Source organism: Chrysemys picta, chromosome 2 (assembly GCF_011386835.1).
Source record: "Chrysemys picta bellii isolate R12L10 chromosome 2, ASM1138683v2, whole genome shotgun sequence".
Taxonomy (NCBI): Eukaryota; Metazoa; Chordata; order Testudines; family Emydidae; genus Chrysemys; species Chrysemys picta.
In genome coordinates this window covers 24,529,584-24,548,625 of record NC_088792.1, presented here as the reverse complement: position 1 = coordinate 24,548,625, position 19,042 = coordinate 24,529,584, and the positions used below count along the sequence as shown (strand labels likewise).

At 41.1% G+C, this 19,042-nt stretch overlaps 1 protein-coding gene across 24 annotated transcripts in view; it reads left to right on the top strand.

Annotated features, from left to right (window-relative positions):
- DIP2C (disco interacting protein 2 homolog C) overlaps positions 1–19,042 on the top strand; it is a 472,758-nt gene that overhangs the window by 266,000 nt on the left and 187,716 nt on the right. For 18 of the 24 annotated variants that reach the window (XR_010598212.1, XR_010598211.1, XR_010598210.1 and 15 more), the window contains 2 exons: positions 16,038–16,109; positions 18,863–19,030. Coding sequence is in view for 17 of the 24 variants with exons in the window: in XM_005308091.5 (XP_005308148.1) it covers positions 16,038–16,109; positions 18,863–19,030 (240 nt within the window). In the remaining 7 variants the exon portion in view is untranslated. The remainder of the gene's footprint in view (positions 1–16,037; positions 16,110–18,862; positions 19,031–19,042) is intronic. The other 6 variants (XM_005308092.5, XM_005308095.5, XM_065582824.1 and 3 more) reach the window with 1 other exon arrangement.

Genomic DNA, 19,042 nt, shown 5'->3' with positions numbered 1-19,042 from the left:
TTTACTTACAATATTACAAGCTTTTCACTTTGGACAACATGAATGCGGGGTTTTTTTTTGTTTGTTTTTGTTTTTTGGTTTGAGGTATAAACATGCTTACAAAGTGAGTCAAATGTGTTTCTGTTTTGTTTCATAAAACCAGCATTTTCCCCTTCCCCACTACTCACAGTATTTTTTCAGTAGGTTTTTGGAGGGGTTGGGAAAAATCACAAACCTGTTTAGCAGATCACCTAGGCTATCCTAATCCTAAGGATAGGATTGAGATGTCTGACTAGCATGTGATATAAATATTAAATAATACTAAGTAGAATTATTGGTATAATGTCTTGCTTTAGGGAGAATTTTTTAATTTGAAATTTAAAGCACATCTATTAGATAACATTATAAAGACTATTTTTACCTTCTTTGTATACATATTTTTCAGAATTACATTTTATTGTTATCTTTATCAGGATGCGACTGCCGCACTGTGTATATGCTAGTCACAGAGAGAGCATAACTAGAACTGGCAAATGCCCATTGGGCAACAGAAAAACTAGTGGAGAGATGAAAGATGAGCTTCCAGCAGCTGCAGAGTGGATATACACTTCCAGGGAGCCCCATAAGCCTTATAAAGGAAGGAAAACAACATTATGAAGGGTCCTAATGGCCATAAAATTCCAAAAATGGCAATGATTGCTTTCATTACATAAAGTGTTCGTTAAAGCTTTAAATAATGAAATAAACTTTAACACTGAGAATGGAAACCTTCACCATTAAACTCGTCTCTGTTTACTTTACAGTAATCCCGGCCATAAAAGCAGTGCTACACAAATATTCCATTCTTGGGGAGCTCTGAAAAGCCTGTAGACCACACACTTCTCTTTCCTTAAAGCATTTACATCTTTAGCAAAACGTCCATAGGTGCTGGCTTCCAGCCCTGACCATGGCAATTTCTACTTGCAGGAAGATTGTCAGAATATGAGAAAACTTGAGTCAGGGATATGGAATTCCATGGAGTTTTTTGTTTTCACTGGCCTAAATTAGGCTACTTTTTATGAGATCCAGGCATATTTTGGATTTTGAAAAAATGTGCAGAAATCTTTGAGTCCAGAAGGTAAGTAGGAAAACTGATCATAAAGGCTTTTGTGGTTCAGGGTGGAGAGAAAAAGAATATACCAGGCGTTCTTTTCTGCCTCAAAAGATTATTGATTGACTTAGATGCTTTAAAAATATATAAAACTGTATGTAAAACAAAAATGTAATATATGTAAAACAGACATTAAATTGTTATTTTTAAATGAGTAACAAAAAGTTCATTAAGAAGGAGCAGAAATAATTTTAAAATCCCAAGCAACTTCTTTTATTGGTAGATAAAATATTGTTTGTTTGGATAATATAATCCATCAGTAGTGTCACCTGTTCAAAGATTTTTTTGTTGGTTGGTTTATGAAGCACCTTTTGTAAACCTTAAAACATATTACAAATCTACAAATATTAAAGGAACACTCCTCTTCACCTATCACTGAGATACAGCAATTTTATTCTTTGTATGTAACTTAGAAGAACAAAGTGTGTGTGTGTGTGTGTGTGTGTGTGTGTGTGTGTGTGTGTGTGTGTGTGTGTGTGTGTGTGTGTGTGTGTGCGTGCGCAAAATGTGGATAAAATATCACTGAAACCTTTGAACTATAATCGTGTGTGTGTGTGTAAGGGACAGCAAAATGTGGATAAAATTATCACTGAAACCTTTGAGCTATAATCTATTTTCCATGAAGGCCCTTGAGCAATATTGTAATTTACTGAATTGTTTGTAATGATCGTATTTAAATCTAATTAAGTTTTCTGAACAGTTCAGTTCAGCAGTTTTCTTCCAATAATGTTTTTGATTAGCTTTCTAAACCACAAATGAGGTTAAATAGATAATACAAGAAAAGAAAACTATGTTCCTCAGTTATATATTTTTAGTTCATTAATGTAGATTAAGCTATTAAATACACCTGATTTATGTGAGTACATTTTTACTTTCTCCATCCAAAACAAAATCTCTTCACATATTTTTGGAAGACCTGACAGAGAGACTGTCTGCATCATGAGTGGGAGAAGTAAATGAGTCACAGTTCACTTTATGAGGAGCTTTGTTTCATTCAAATCCCTCTTGCCAAGATGCTGATACTGAACTTGAGTCATCAGCAGTAAACAAGTCATACTGAAAATTGAATCTTTAGAGCACATAATAAATGTGGAAAAAGTTAAGACACTTACGCATGGACTCTGCTGCTTACAGGGCCGGCTCCAGGTTTTCTGCCACCCCAAGCGGCAAAAAAAAAAGCCACGACAGCGCGATTGCACTGCTCCACTCTTCAGCAGCAATTTGGCAGCAGCTCTTTCGCTCCGAGAGGGAGTGAGGGACCCGCCGCCGAATTGCCGAAAATCCGGACGTGCCGCCCCTTGGTATTGGCCGCCCCAAGCACCTGCTTCTTTAGCTGGTGCCTGGAGCCGGCCCTGATTGCTTAGTACCTGGATTCGAGAGAAACTATTGGTTTCATTATTTCCTCTTCTGAGATTGTTCACAAGTGCCTTAAACTCAGTTGAAATGCCAGTCTCCAAAACTTCATTTTGTAGTATGCATGTCCAGTGAGAAACAGCAACTTCAGTCTGGTTTTGAGGTCATTGAATTTTACATTGGGTGTTCAGTGTTCTAAGCAAGGTTTTACTTGTTCCTTACTTTTAGTACTTTGGTTTACATCTCTTGTGCTGTGCAGGCTAGGACAGGGGACAGAATTTAGCGCTGGTGTATGTGATTTTTTTGGTTTGTTTCTGAAATATTCAAATATTTTTCTGAAGCCCAGGAGAAGTATATGTTTTTAAAATAAAGTATCCCTTGATGTACGCTCTTTAAAACATCAGTGCTAGTGACAAGTAGGTTAATACTCTTAGGATTGGTTACTTCAACTGTGAATGAAGAGAGATCAACAGTAGAACTGTTAGTCTAAAGAACAAATGCTAAAAGACCAAGTCTGTGCATAAGATGGCTTACTTTATTGAAGGCATTAATTTAATATAGACGAGTATAATATCTGTGTTACATTAAGACTGGCTCAGACGCACATGGGCCCAATCTTGCTCCTATTGAAGTCTTTTGTGGTTGACGTTGTTGCCTGCACGATTTGACTGTAGGGCCAAAATGTTCAATCTTTGAATGTCTAGAGTTAGGGCTAGACTGCACTGGCAACACTAAAGTGCTCTAAAAAAAACCACCTCCACGAGGGGCATAGCTATCAGCACTGGCTCCCAGCGCTGGTGCACTGTCTACACTGGCACTTTACAGAGCTGAAACTTGCTGCTCTCATGAGGCTTATCAGAGGTGGTCAGCTCCCCACCACCCTCATGGAAGTCTATGGGATCTGTGAAAAGCAACAGAGGGTCCTGTGGCACCTTTAAGACTAACAGTAGTATTGGGAGCATAAGCTTTCGTGGGTAAGAACCTCACTTCTTCAGATGCAAGTGAGGGGATCTGTGGTTATTTAGCACCTCTGAAAGTCAAGCCACTGGTTTAAAGTGCCTAAGTGTGGATTTAGGAGTCTAACTTTAGGCACCTATGTTAATTTTGGACCTTCTTTTTAGTGTATGAGTCAGAAAATTCAACAGTGTCTACCTTAGCGTGAAAATTTGAGCTACTGCCAGTGTCATGTACATTGTAGTTTCTACATAATAATCTCATCTCTAAATTTCTGCCTCTGTCCTATTGAGTCTATGAGGAGTAGTATGGGCACACAGGAGATTTGGTTTTATTGTTTACATAGTGAGATGGAGACATTTGGCTGTTTTCTGTGTAATATTGTTATCCTTTATCTACATAGGTTTGCCTCACGTATCATGGTAAAAATCCCTAAATCTGTATTCACAGCATGTTTTTGGTTACGATTAGCCAACCGATATTGCAGCGTGAAACAAGACTTTGTATACAGAGATCTCTACTTTACCCTGAAACACTCCACTTCCTTTGAGTTAAGCACTGGCAGCCATGCTTCCATGGCACAAACATTTCTGATTCACTGGCTAGGTTAAAACTTAAACTTCTAAGTGCATTAGGGGAGGGGGGAGATGCTGTTTAGATACTTTGAGTGAAAATGAAAGTGGAAAATGCACTTCTGTGGTCAAACACAAATGTGACCTGTAAGCTGGTGCACCTTACTTGCCAAGGGGCTAGAAGGAGTGAGTTGATGGGCGCTACTTTAACTTAGACATGCTTTTCTTCCAACTCCTCATCATATAATTTACAACATCAATCTTCATGGATTACCCTAGGTACCCTTAAAATTCCCTGATGCCTACTGACACCTGCTTCCTGACATTTAACTTATATGCCATCTCTGAATTGGACCCCCCAGTGATCATTGTTAAGGGACAGAAAAGCAAAATTGATGGAGGAAGGAGAAGACATAAATGTAAATCTCTGAGGAGTATGTAGGGTGGAATTCAAACGAGAAAAAATAAAAGGTCACTTTAGGATACTGTCAAATGAACTTAAAATTAACTTAAACATCACCAAACTTAAACGTCACCAGATATTAATAGGATAATAATAATAAATATAGTAATAATAATATTTAGCACTCAGAGTACATTTTATCCATAGATGGCAAAGTAGGTTAGCATTAACACCCCCCATTTTGAAAGATAAGGAAATGTACAGCACAGAAAAGTTAAGTAAATTGGCCAGGACCAGATAGTGAATAGAGCACAGGTCTCCAGATTCCCCATCCTGTGACCCATCCTACTGAATCACACACTCTCCTTTGAAACATTGATTACATTTCATTTATACTGTCCCTTTGATCCCACAACTAGCAATTTTTCCACTCTGTCTGGAATGGCCCAATAGATCATTTCAGAATATTAACACCAGAACTATTCCTGGGCAGAATTGGTCGGCATTTTCCAAATTCAATTTTTCATCCATTTTTGTTTTTGTCAATTTCAAACTTTGACCAAAAAAGAACTATAAGAGTATTTCAATGATTTTTTTTCACTAAACTTTTTTCTAGTCCTTTGACCAGCTCTATTCTTGGGTGATGCTGCATAAACAAATCCAAGTCTCTGGTTCTCTGCCATTTCCAGTGTGATTTTGTTCACTGTCTTGCTTTGGTTTATTCATGCACATATGCAGGAGGTTGAAATCTTTAGGAATGTTGCTTTCTGAAGCACTCACATAGCAAATAAGTAATTTCCTTATAGTGCCTGCTCACTGGTGCGTGAAATCCTGGTCCCACTGGGAATTGGGTTTGTGTGAGCATACTGTATGCACAGTTGGTAGGTCAAAGTTCTGACATGCCCTTTATGTCACTGATCCTTTAAGATGAAAGGAGTTAATTAAAAAAAAGGGAGGACAACATGGTACTCATATTCTTTTTTGAAAGAAAACGTAGTCCAGCTGATGTTTTCCAGGTGATGAGATTCAGTTTCTCTATCTTACTATGGGAAAAGATCATGGGCTAGGTGAGCCCAACTACCAGCTAGGGGGTATTATGTACATGACATGCAGTAATTAATTTTGAGTTGAAAAAATAAGTAAGAGTTGTGATAAAAGCACAGTGAGAGTTCAGTTAGCTTTTGACCAGTTTCATTCATAAAATTAATGGTTGGTCAGTTAGTGTTTATGTTCTGAAGTCCGTCTACCTTAAACAATATTAAAATTTAATCCTGATAAATTGTTTCTGCCCACACCCCCACACCATATGGCACATCTGACTTCCATCCACTTTATAGCTATAATACTGATATCTACAGTGCATAGTTAACGTTTTTGTTTTTCGCTTTCACATATTTTTGAGATTTGGTTGCCAGGGCAATGATGATTTTCTGTGTGCTCATTATTATCAAAAATTAATGATGGGTGTAAAGTAGAATCTTGCTATTAATTGCAGGGCGCCAAAGACTTTTGTATTTAATTCCCACCACAAAAAAAATTGTTTTGTTTTTTTCACTGGTCATCTTCAACCCAAAATATTTTCTTCTCTTTAGTGTATTTCAGAAGTGTGAGTCTAAGGGGAGAAGTACAAGAAAAAGTGTGAAAGAAAACATGTGATAGCCAGTGGATAACAGCTGATGTTTTTCTTTCTGATTTTGGCATCAAAGAGACTATTTGTCTTCTTTATTTCTTTTACTAATTTATTCTGCAAATACAAATGTTTTCAGACTTTTGTTCTGTGACAATAGAAATTATATAAGTATTTTTTTAAAGCCTGTCTGAGGTAAGGGCCAGTATAGATACAGTAAGTGGCATAAGAAAGCTGTACTGTTGCAAAGACTACAAGAACAATGTCCAGCATGTGAAGCCTGCAATACCAATATGCATGTATATGTACCATATGTGTAGAAGACGAATCAGTATTTTAACTAACCTGTTGTCTGCAGTTTCTTCTTTAAAATGAAATTACAAACTAACTGTACTGCACCTAACAAAGTGGAGTTCCGATTCTGATTAGGGTCTGTGTGTGCTACCATAAAAGGAGTAATAAAATAATAAACAAAGTGAAAAGAAATATGCGCTCAGATTGAGAGAGAGAGATGTCTGGAATGCTTAAGGATTCAATATTAATAAATATCATAAACACAAGGTAATCTGTTTTTGTCAATTTCAAAAAGAAAATTGGTTCATATTCTATACTTTAGTAAATCTAAATAAATGTTAAAGCCAAACCATTTTAATGCAGCAATATACACAGTAGGTTTCTTCGACTAGCCTGTGAGAGGCTGATGATTACTGTGCAGAATGCACATTTCTGACTAGTCTCAATGTAAGCCAGAAATATTAACTTCATGGGGATTTTTTTAAGTTTTGTTTTTATTTTGTCTTGTTTTTTTTTTGGGGGGGGGGGAGAGGATGGCTCAGAGAGTTGGTAATAGGAGATGGAGCCTTTTGCCTCTAGGTCACTGATTGGAACCCTTCCTAAGAAAGTGCCTTTCATCTAATGACAACTGTTACCATCTGATGGCTGTTTGGTCTGTGCAAAATGAGTTTAGTGGTCTCAGAGCAAGTCCCAAAAGCTGTAGCCATACAGCTGGTGTTGGTTAGCACCCAGTCATAGTGGAATGGCTAGAGTTTAAATGATCTTAAGCAATTATCATCGTTTCTCCAACTTATGGTTGAGTATATGAGGGGAGCACTGTGGAGAAATGTACACTTGCTGTTGCTCCTGGTTTGCCTGTTTTGTGGGCTACAGTCTCCAGGGCTATCAACCTGATAAACTCACAATTCCAGTAATACTGTTACTGTGACGCTTCCCAGAGATCCCAGGTGGCATCTCACCACCACTTGCCTGTATGAGGCATCCTTACCTGTGCCTGCAGTGAATCAGCTTCCTGAATCCACCTGCTTCTGGCAACACAAGCACTACCTTCCAGGCCTCCCTCTCTCTGTACAGGTAGCAACAGGCATACTCCAACCTCATATCCTCAGTGTTCCCTGCAGCATCCAGCCCCCCTTATTCAGTGAACACTCACAGAATTACCAGGCCTGCTGTCCCAAAGGAACAGAACACGGAAGCTTGTAAGATTCCGCTTGGTAGTGACCAATGTTCCCTCTAATTTTTCCCACGCATGTGTGGAATTAATTTTGTTATGTGCACCAATATGGACGTGATGTGTGGTGGGGGTGGGGTCGAGGGGTTCGGAGTATGGGAGAGGGCTCAGGGCTGGGGCAGAGGGTTAGGGTGGGGCGGGGGGTGAGGGCTCCAGCTGGGGGTGCAGGCTCTGGGGTGGGGCTAAAGATGCGGGGTTTGGGATGCAGGCTGCCTGGGGCTACGGCAGGGAGAGAGGACTCTCCCCATTTCTCTCTCCCCACAGCAGCACCTGGGCTGGGGAGGGAGGTGCCTCTCTCCTGGCCGCACAGCTTAGAGGGAACTTAGCTTGGGACCAGCACTTTCCTTTATACACAGTTCATAGGTAGGTTTATAGTGAAAACAAGGATACGTTTATTATCAAAGATTCCAGATTCTAGTAATAATGAGCAAGAATATTGGAAACAAATGGTTACATATAAAAAAAATAACATGCTTTCTACAGACTAAACTTGACCAACAGATTCACCTCCTATCTGATTTCAGAGTGGTAGTCGTGTTAGTCTGTATCAGCAAAATCAACGAGGAGTCCTCGTGGCACCTTAGAGACTAACACATTTATTTGGGCATAAGTTTTCATGGGCTAAAACCCACTTCATCAGATGGGGGGAGGGATAGCTCAGTGGTTTGAGCATTGGCCTGCTAAACCCAGGGTTGTGTGTTCAATCCTTGAGAGGGCCACTTAGGGATCCGGGGCAAAATCAGTACTTGGTCCTGCTAGTGAAGGCAGGGGGCTGGACTCGATGACCTTTCAAGGTCCATTCTAGGGGATAGGATATGTCTTCCATTATTATTATTTTTTTTTAGCTCCTGTCTGAAAACGTTTTATTTCATCCAAAGTTTTCTTCAGCATTTTCAACCAGGGCCATCTGAGATCCCGTTTTCATGAAGCAAAATCTCTCTTTTTACTTCATCAGTGGAAGCTGCCTGGGTATCTTCTCTGCTCCCCCCTCCAATTATTATCTACCAAACCTTTAAAGCGCCCCTCCAGATATGGTTCTTCCTTCCCTGCAGTTTCTCTCTCTCTGTTAGTTCCTCTCTGAAGTTTTTACAGTCCTTCATTTGCATTTGGTTCAGGCTGATGATATGACAACCATTATGCTAGGGTTACCATTCGTCCGGATTCCCCCGGACATGTCCGGTTTTTCTGAGTTAAAAATAGTGTCTGGGGGGAATTTGTAAATGTCCAGACTTTCCCCCCATGCAGAGCGTGCGTGGCTGACAGGGCAGCCGGCCAGATGGTGCCACTTGCACTGGGCTCCAGCAGCCAGAGAGAGCCCCTCCTCCACTTCCCACTCCTCTCCCCTGCAGCTGAGATCACTCCCCTCCTCTCTCTCCCTCCCTCCCCCTCCCTGCATTCGCAGCCGGCCGGCCGTTCGCAACAGGCCTCCGGCAGTCTGGAGCTCCTCCCCCTGCCCAGCGCGTTGCTCTGCAGCAATCTGTGAGGGCGGGAACCGGCTATGCGCTCCGTGGGGGAGCGCGGCAGCATGTCTGGCTGCGCATGGAGCCCGACACACTGTTCTGAGTGGCACAGTAAGGGGGCCAGGACGTCTGAGAAGGGGCAGTGAGGTTCTGGAGGGGGCAGTCAAGAGAGAGAGCAGGGGGAGGGTTGGATGGGTCAGGAGTTCGGGGCGGGGCTGTCTGGGGGTTGGAGGTGTAAGGTTTTGGGCAGTCAGGGTACAGGTGGGGGGGTCTCAGGAGGGGGCAGTTAGGGGATAAGGAACAGGGAGGCTTAGGTAGGGGGTGGGGTTCTGGAGAGCAGTTAGGAGCAGGGGTCCCAGGAGGGGGCAGTCAGGAGACAGGGAGCAGAGGGGTTTAGATGGGTCGGGAGTTCTGGGGTGGGGGCTATGAGGGGGTGGGGAGTTGGATGGGGCGTGGGAGTCCCTGGTGTCTGTCTGGGGGTGGGGGGGTGGATAAGAGTTGGGGCAGTCAGGGGATAGGTAGGGGGTAGGGTCCTAGGGGGCCAGTTAGGATGCGGGGAGGGTCTCAGGAGGGGAAGTCAGGGGACAAGGAGCAGGGAGGCTTACCTGGACGGAGGACGAACCCACATCCCACATTCAGTGGGGTGTGGGACGGGGTTGGGCAGCCCCATATGGTGTCACATGGATGCCCCCCTGGTAAGGGTAGCCTCCCCCAGGTACGGGTTGACTCCCCCTGGTAAGGGTTAGATTCCCCCTGGTAAGGGTAGTCTCCCCCAGGCACGGGTTAGTTTCCCCCTGGAAAGGGTAAGTTTCCCCCAGGTACGGGTTAGTTTCCCCCTGGAAAGGGTTAGTTTCCCCCTGAGAAGGGTAAATCTTTTAGCTATGGAAAAAAGTAATTTATATTTTTATACCGGATTGGCGCTGGACCGGGTTAATAACGCCCCCGCTGTTGGCTTTGATGCCCCGGCTGACAGTGTTAAATATATTAGGGGTGTGATCAGGGTCGCTGGACCAATGGATAAAATGGTGTGGACTATAATGAAATCTCATGAGAATGAGAGTGAGAATCAAGTCCTCCCAGTGGAGCATGGAGAGGAGGTAGAGGAGAATGTTTGTGATGATCATGGTGAGGAGATTTTATCTATCTTACCGATGGTTTTTACAAGGGACACTTTTAATGATTTAACTATGGACAGTTTTAATCCAGATTTTAAGTATTTAAGTACATTTGATGATCCATATGTTAGGGAATCAAGTACTGATTTTAATAGGGATCGTAATAAGGATCTTAACAGTATTGGTAGTAATATAAATATATTAGAAAGTAGTTCGTGGAAGGATGGGGTTTTTTATTTAGAGTATCCCGTTGATAGTTTTAATTGTCCAATATGTCCCCAGATATTACCAACATTTGGTAAATGGGCCAAACACATTAATGTGGTTCATAAAAGTAAAGCCATACGAGTTGTATGTAGTAAATGTGGAAAATCTTCTCAATATCATAATATAGCTTGCCACTACCCCAAGTGCATACCCAAGAAGGCGGATACCCCAATGAGCCATACGTGCTCGGTCTGTGGGCTTGGTTTTCATACTAGATCTGGATTGAGCCAACACTGTAGACATAGACACCCTGCTGTGAGGAATGAGCAAAGAAAAGAAGATATGGCTGCTAAAAGTAAGATCAAAGAGGGATCGACTAGATCTCGTATATGGACTAAAGATGAGGTTGCGCAGCTTATACAGTTGGAAAGGAAATATATTGGGAAAAGGAATATAAATAAATGTATTGAGAGCGAGATGAGGACCAAAACGAATAAACAAATATCAGATAAAAGACGAGAATTAGCAAAGAAGAAGTTAGTGGTAACAGGAGATAGGGAGGAAGTGACTGAGGTAGAGGACATTAGAGTAAATATATTAGAAATTCCGCCCCCAAGAGAGAGGATTTTCCCACTAAAAGGACATCCAGAAGTGGATTTAGTGGAGAAAATATGTAAACGGGGAAAACAAAGTAGGGAGGGAAGAGAAATAATAAATAGTTTAGGGGAAATTGAAGGATTATTAAAGGAGGATTTAACAAAAGCTCTCGGATGGGCAATGTTGGAAAAATTATGTTATTCATTAGTAGAGGGACAGGACCCTAGAAATGAAAGTCAAATACAGTTGAGGAATAAAGGAAAAGGGAAGATTAGAAAGGAGGGGAGAAGGAAGCAATTTAATGCAATTAGGAGATATGCTACAAAGAAAGCTAAGTATAAATTCTATCAACAATTATTTGATAAGGATAGAAGAAGATTGACTCGCATTATAATGGGAGAGCCAGATAAGGCTAAGTGTGCTATCCCTATGAAAGAAATTGAGGAATACTATGTAAATATTTTGGGAACAATTGGACATGGTAATATGATAGGGTGGCCATCATCCACAGAGAATGCGGATAATGATATATTAATGAGTCCGATCTCTGTGGATGAGATTAGAATAGCTTTAACAGAAATAAGAAAAGATAGTGCTCCTGGCCCAGATAAAGTAAAAGTGAGCAATTTGTGGGATATTTTTAATTTAGACTCCTTAATACTTACAAAAATTTTTAATATATGGTTTCTAAATAGACAGGTACCAGATGAATTTAAGAAAAATAGAACGATTTTAATACCAAAGACACAAGATGAGGAGGAAATGAAGAAGTTAACATCTTGGAGACCATTGACAATTGGGTCAGTTTGGATTAGAATCTATACCAAAATATTAGCAAAAAGACTGGTGGAAACAGTTAAGATATGTAGTAGACAAAAAGGGTTTATATCCGCCCCTGGGTGTGAGGAAAATATTGCTATATTAGATAATTTGATTAAAGGGGCTAAACGAAATGGGAATGAAATTGCAATAGTGTTCGTAGATCTGGCTAAAGCATTTGATTCTGTGGGACACGGACATATAATAGCCGGGTTGAGAAGATTTGGTATAGATGAACATTTTATAGATATTATTAGGGACCTTTATGATAATTGCACAACTAGGGTATGGGTGGGTGATGAAGCTACTGAGTCTATTTTAATTAGGAGGGGGGTCAAGCAGGGTGACCCGTTGTCCCCAATTTTGTTTAATATTGCTATGGATCCCCTTTTAACTAGATTAGAAGTAGAAGGAAGTGGTTTTTATGTTAAGGGTAATAGTGTCACGTCATTGGCTTTTGCCGATGATGTGGCAATTTTAAGTAGCTCATATAAAGGAATGATCAAAAATTTGGGTATCTTAGAGGAGTTTTGTAAAAATACTAATCTCTCTGTTAATGTGAAGAAAACGAAAGGCTTTCATATTTTAACTAAACATAAAACCTATGTAGTTAATCCTAAGGATGATTGGCAGATAGGGTCAGAGAAGATTGAATATGTTCAACCAGGGGATTTTGAAAAATATTTAGGGGCTAGAATAGATCCCTGGATAGGTGTAGGGGGACCGGTACTTAAAGAAAAATTGAAAGATTGGAGTGAGAATTTAATTAAGGCCCCATTAAAACCGGCCCAAAAAATATTAATTTTACAGACATATATCTTACCGAAGCTATTTTATAATCTTCTTTTAATAGAACCCCCTTTTAATCTTTTAGACGATCTTGATGTGTTAGTTAGAAAAATAGTTAAAGAGATTTTACATTTACCTCAGTGTACCACAGATGGGATATTTTATTCTAGAGGTAGGGATGGTGGTTTAGCTCTCACTAAGTTTAGTGTGCAAATCCCAAATATGTTAATTCGTAAATGGAGGAGACATATTGTCTCGAGAGATGATTGGATGGACCTATCTTATCTATATGCAGGAGAAAATCTTGTGGATAAAATATTGTCATTTAGTGCAGTAACATCTCATCCCAAGAAATGGAGGGAAGAGGAATTTTTAAGATGGTCGGAACTGAGATGTCAGGGAATAGGGATAAAATATTTTAAAAATGATTTAATTAGTAATTCGATTTTTAGAAACTCTAGTAAAGTTAAATCGTCAGCGTATATCGCAGCATTGCAGCTTAGGGCAAATATTTATCCTACTAGGGAGACATTAGCAAGAGGAAGAGGAGGTGTGAATGCTCTTTGTAGATGGTGCGGTAAAGTGCGGGAGACTGTTCCCCATATCTCAGGACAATGTTATAAGACTAAGAATGCTAGGATAAAAAGGCATAATAGAGTAGTGTCTGCAGTTGTAGATAAGGTTGGTAAATTAGGGTGGAAGGCAATGATAGAGCCCCATTTGAGAAATAGTAAGGGTGAGTTAAGAAAGCCGGATATTATATTTATAAAAGGAGATACAGCAGTGGTGGTTGATGTTACAGTGCGATGGGAGGATAATGCCGGAAGTTTGGAACAAGCCCACAGTGAGAAGGTGGCTTATTATCTTGAGTTAGAGGAAGAAATTAAAAACTTAACGGGAGGTAAAAATATCCACTTCTTTGGTTTTGTGCTTGGGGCGCGTGGCAAGTGGAGTGAAGGTAATAATGATTTGTTACAATTATTGGGAATGGACAGAAGTAAAAACTTTAAGGAGAGTATATGTAGACTTGTTTTATATTCCACTATTGGTATGATGGCTATATTCAGTGACAGGTAAAGATCCCGGAGTTTCCATTCCGTGTATCTTGCCAAAACTAAATTTTAGCTATTTTGGTTTCCATGCTCTAAATTTTCAAATTTTTAATATTGTTTTGAACATTAACATATTTAGTGTTATTTAATATCTGCCCTTCAATAGAATGGTTTTAACTATATAATAAATACTTATTAATGGATGAAATTCCAATTTAAATTATTAGTTTATTTATTTATTTATTTTAACTACTGGATGTGGATGCGGACTGGCCGCGTATAGTAACCAGGAAAGGGCAGGTAGTCACGCCTGTACATAAATAGGGGGTGGAGTCCTGGGGGGCAGTTAGGTAGGGTTACCATACAGCCGTTTTTTCCTGGACATGTCCGGCTTTTTGGTCCTCAAATCCCCGTCCGGGGGGAATTGCCAAAAAGCCGAACATGTCCGGGAAAATAGCTTTGCCGGCATCCCTGCCCCAGTCCCTTGCTTACCTTGCGGCTCCGGCAGGCTGCGAGCTGCAGGCGGATTCCCCCGCGGCGGCTGCTGCTGCTCCCCCTAGACACCTCAGCTCTGTGTAGCTGAAGAGCCGAGCTGACCGAGCACTACCGGCTTCACAGTTTGCCGGGCAGCCCCCAGACCTCCAGACCCTGCGCCCCCAGCCGGGCGCTTCACCAGCACAGCCGGAGACTGGGAGGGGAAGCGCCCAGTCGGGGGCGCAGGGTCTGGAGGTCTGGGGGCTGCCTGGCAAACCGTGAAACCGGTAGCGCTCGGGCAGCTGTTTCGTGGCTGGGAGGGAGGAGGGGGAATGCGGGGTACTCAAGGGAGGGGGCGGAGTTGGGGCGGGGACTTTGGGGAAGGGGTGGAGTTGGGGCAGGGAAGGGGCAGGGCCAAGGCCCCATGGAGTGTCCTCTTTTTTTAATGAGGAAATATGGTAACCCTACATTATGCATGAAACAATACTCAGTTTACAGACAGATGAATAAACGTATCTTGTCTAACGGAAAACCTGTTTTTTACCTTTGCTGGTGATCAGTACCTACAGACTTTAAGAACAAATTATTTGATGCCTAGAGTGACACAAGCTTTTAGTCAAGACCTCACATGTCACTCTGGTGAGCTAGAATATACATACCAGGCCCATAAGAGACCTGTAACCCCTCTGTATGTCTTTGCCAGTTGGCATTAAAGGATTTTTGGGTCACAGTTACTAACTCTCTGCTTTATTGTGTGTCTCACAATATTAGGTATTATGTTTAAAGCCTCAGCTCCTGGAATCCTGTGATTATGTGGGACTCTCAGGGTTGTTATTTTTATTTATAAAGTAAGTTTCTAGCCCTTATGGTTACAGAGCAAAGTTTTAAAACAAGCCCAGGTGTACCTCAAAGATTCATAAAATAGAAAGCAAGAGCGCCACCCCCGCCAAATTCGTTATTCTTAAAATCTTTTGATTTTTTTAAGCCTGTCTCATTTTTTAACTCTTGGAGGATTAGCCACACTGAAATTATTAAATAAATCTATGTTTGTAAAAAGACAAAAAGCAGATTTTAATTATCTTTAATTCAATATTTTAATTATATTTAACTATATATTTTGAACAGTAAATAGAGATGGGTCTAGAATTGTATTCAGCCTTCAGTGTTCAGACCCTGCTCCACTTTTAACTAGACAGAAAACATATGCTCTCCTGCAGCCTCCCCTTATCTGCCATTTCTTTGTGGAACACCTTTGTGGAAAAGCTTTTAAATCCTTATCTTTTAAAAATTGTCATCTGTGGAAAATGCAAATACAGTAAATAGACATATCAATTAAGTGGTCTTATGGAGTATTCAGCCCCTTGGACAATTGAGTCTGGAAGTTTCAAGATGCTTTTTATGCAGTGTTAGGCAGAGACACTATTTGACAGTAGATGTTTGGTGGGTTTGCTGCATTGTTTTTCTTAAAGTGGTGCTTAGGAGCTAAGCCAAATGTTTACATTACAGCAGCAGTGTAGCAGCACTTTGAAATCTTTTGTGGCCTACATGCTTGATTAGAAAAATCTCATTAATGACAGAAAATGCTAATCTGTAATGAGTTTTGCTAGCCATTATAGGCCCAAGTATTCTATATAATCCATTGTTGATTAACTTAATGAAGGCCTATGTAGTTTTTGAAAGCCTTGTGTGACAGCATATCAAAATGAGATTGAAACACTGTGCTTCTGGACTCCACTGCTGGAATAAATCAGCTGTTTACTTGCCAAAATGGTATAAATTAGTTCTTTCTGGGTAGAATGATCATACCAGAATGAAGGATCATACTGTGTTTTCATTTGTTCATTATAATTGTCAAGAGAAACAGAGAGTGCAGTGGTGGTGAAGCATATGGTACTTCCGTTAAGAAGCTAGATTGTGTCTTTTTTCAAGTCTTATTGATTTTCCTTTTCTTTTCTTGGCAGGTGACATCACACAGAAGGGATATGAAAAGAAGAGATCAAAATTAATTGGGGCATACCTGCCACAACCTCCGGGTATGTATAGCTGTGCCAGCAGTGTATGAAGTTGTCAAGTCCATTGATAGCTACCAGAATAAAAATCTGTATATTGGAAAGAGTATCTGTGGCAGAAACAAACCTGTTTGTTATGCATTGTACATACAGAGCTCCCATCATCCTTTTGTGTATACATATACATGTCTGCCTGGATGTGTTTACATTTTATACATTTATTACTGTGGGATGCCCAGACATACGTGGCCAGGAAATCAAACTAGCCATGGCTCTTCGGGTAGCCATTATTTATTCCAAGGAATGAGAAAAAAAACCTACAAAACTGTCATAACCCTCTAACACTTAAGCCAAACAAAGGTCTCCGAACAGTGGGGAAAAGGAGTTAGGCTTATCACAGACTGCTTATCAGTACTAGGGCTTGCTCCATTGCAGGACTTCCAGCCTAAGTCTGTCATGCCTGCGTATCGTTTGAAGAAGACAAGAGAAACAGTCATCCCCCACAGCTCAACTCGGGCCCGATTCCTACAAGATTGGCAAGCGCCTATGATCCTTTCTAGAAACCTGGGTTAATCCTTTCCTTGCTTCCCTAGGGATGCGATACATATCAAAACTAGACTCACCCACAGGCATACACAGACTGCATTTAGTACACATTGGTTTAATTCTTAATTTGAGTATTCCATATGTAAATTGCAAATAAAATAAGAAAAGAAATAGTTCACATCATCGTCTCCAGTGCTGCATTGATTTTTTTTTCATGTGAGACCACTGAATCGTGAAGTCAAATATGGATTTGTGTACATCAACATAGGCCCCAGTCTTGTAATAGGATCCATGCAAGACTTTTGTATTTGTGCAGAGTCCTCAGTGGGGCTCCACTCAAGCATCAGAGTCTACCTACACTAATCTTATGGGCCATAGTTCAGGTCTTCCTTTACAAAATTCTGGGTAATTACCATAAGGTATAGTTTAGGGTTTATGTTTAATCTGCTCAGACGTACGTACTACAGCAAGACATTGTTTTTGTGTCATTGGACTTTACTGGCTATGTCCCCAAAGTTCAGAAGATCTAAAAAATAAAAAAGAAAGCTTGGCATTACAGACTGAGCTGTTGCCATCCCAGCTCTCCAGAAAGGTGCAGCATGATTTGGGGGGTGCTCTTGACATTTGCTAGCTGTTGGGAACAGCTATAAAACTAGACAGATCAAACAAAACACCCCATAATCCTACAAGATTCCTAAACTTCTGTGCATTCAGCATTTTTTCTAAACTATTGAAGTGTATACAACACTTCATAATCTGCTTCACTGAAACCTGTGTACTCTGTGCACCTCTACTCACTCCCCCATTACCTCCCCAAAACCTTCTGCAAACTGGTATAATTCATATTTTTATTAGTAGTATTTACTGAGCACTGTCAGTTGTGTCCTGCTGTCTCTCGGCTTGTTCTCCAAAAAGCTTTCGATTTCAGGGGCAAACTATATCCTCCAAAGCTGTCACCCATGTAATGTGGAAAGAGTAAGGCAGAGAATCCTTTGGGATGAACCTACCAAGAGTTTCCTTCAAATTCTCTCCTCAGGGAGCTAGAGTTTGGCAATCTGTGGTGAAGGCAGAGGGTCCCCTGGAGAGAGTTATTCTCTCACTAATGCGCCTTTGGATCCTCACCAACTGGTATGGTTTTTGCAGAAGTTGTTTAGCCATTGGTTAAGCAGCCTACACAAAATTGTCATCAGTGAAGGAGGTGGCCTAGTGCTGCTTTATGCTAGTGATGCAGAAATCTCAGTGGATATCCGCTGCCTTTGGAAGGGGAGAGAGGCTCTTCCCCCTCTCCTCCAAAATCCTGCAGTGGACCCAGCAGGACTTCCTGTGACTGGAGAAAGAGGGGAACCATGCTGCAATGATGGCATTGCTTCCTTTTGCATTCCTCCATCTAGATCCAGTGGAGCTGAGTCCCCTTTGCTTGCAAAAGTGGGCAGGGAAATTTGGCTTTAAATTTTTTCAGCATTATAATGAATGATTTTGTTGCACTAAGGACATTACAATTGTAAAATTACAGTATATTCCTGCTAAAACTGAGATTATTTATGCCTTAGGTCTCCGCTGTGTTTGTAGTTTTCTGTTTGTTTTGTTTTTCCCCACTTTGTTGCTTTTGAAACAAAATTGGTAAAGAGGTATTGTGGTATTTTTCCTCTCAACCTTTACTTAGCTAAATGGCTGAGGGTCCCTGCTTCCTACCCGGGAAGATGAATCTTCTCCAAATGGGGCTGCCTCCTGTAGGTGCTTGTTAAGACCTCTTGAACATTGGTGTCCTATTATCCAGTATGTCACTCATTTGTTTATTGTACTCTGTTTTCATGGGGAACTGCAAACATTTATAAGGTTTGGTACTAGAACTCTCTATTATAAGGGGAGAATGGTTTAGAAATATTAATAATAAAGGGATTGAATTTCACAATACATTTTTGGTGGGAGCCAGGGAGTGGGAAAGGGATGGGATCTGCATTTTTTTGCAACTGTGCCTACCAAACGGAAAGTAAATCAAAAGGCAGTTCCCCTCTGTTCCAGCATCCAGTCCTCCTGCTGCTGCTTTGCTAACATTACTAACACCAATGTTGGCAGAGCGGAACACGGATCATGTGGCTCCGTGAGTGTACCGTAGTGTCTGTGTGTATGTGTGTGTGCTGTACTGCATGGGGGCAGCCGCTCCATTCGTTGCTGTAACAAATGTAAAAAAACTAAACGTGAATTAATTAGTTTTTTTCAACTTGTTACAGCAGCGAATGGAGCTGCCGCGGTACGGTGTAGACTGCAGCACAGTGAAGGAGCCGCAAGAAGAATGCTCCGCACTGCCAACTTTGGGGTCTGTGACATCCGGGAAGCAGCAGCTAGAGAGCGAGCGGCCAGCACAGCAGGAAACCGGCCCCTCTTTTACTTTCGTTTTGGTGAGCACAAGA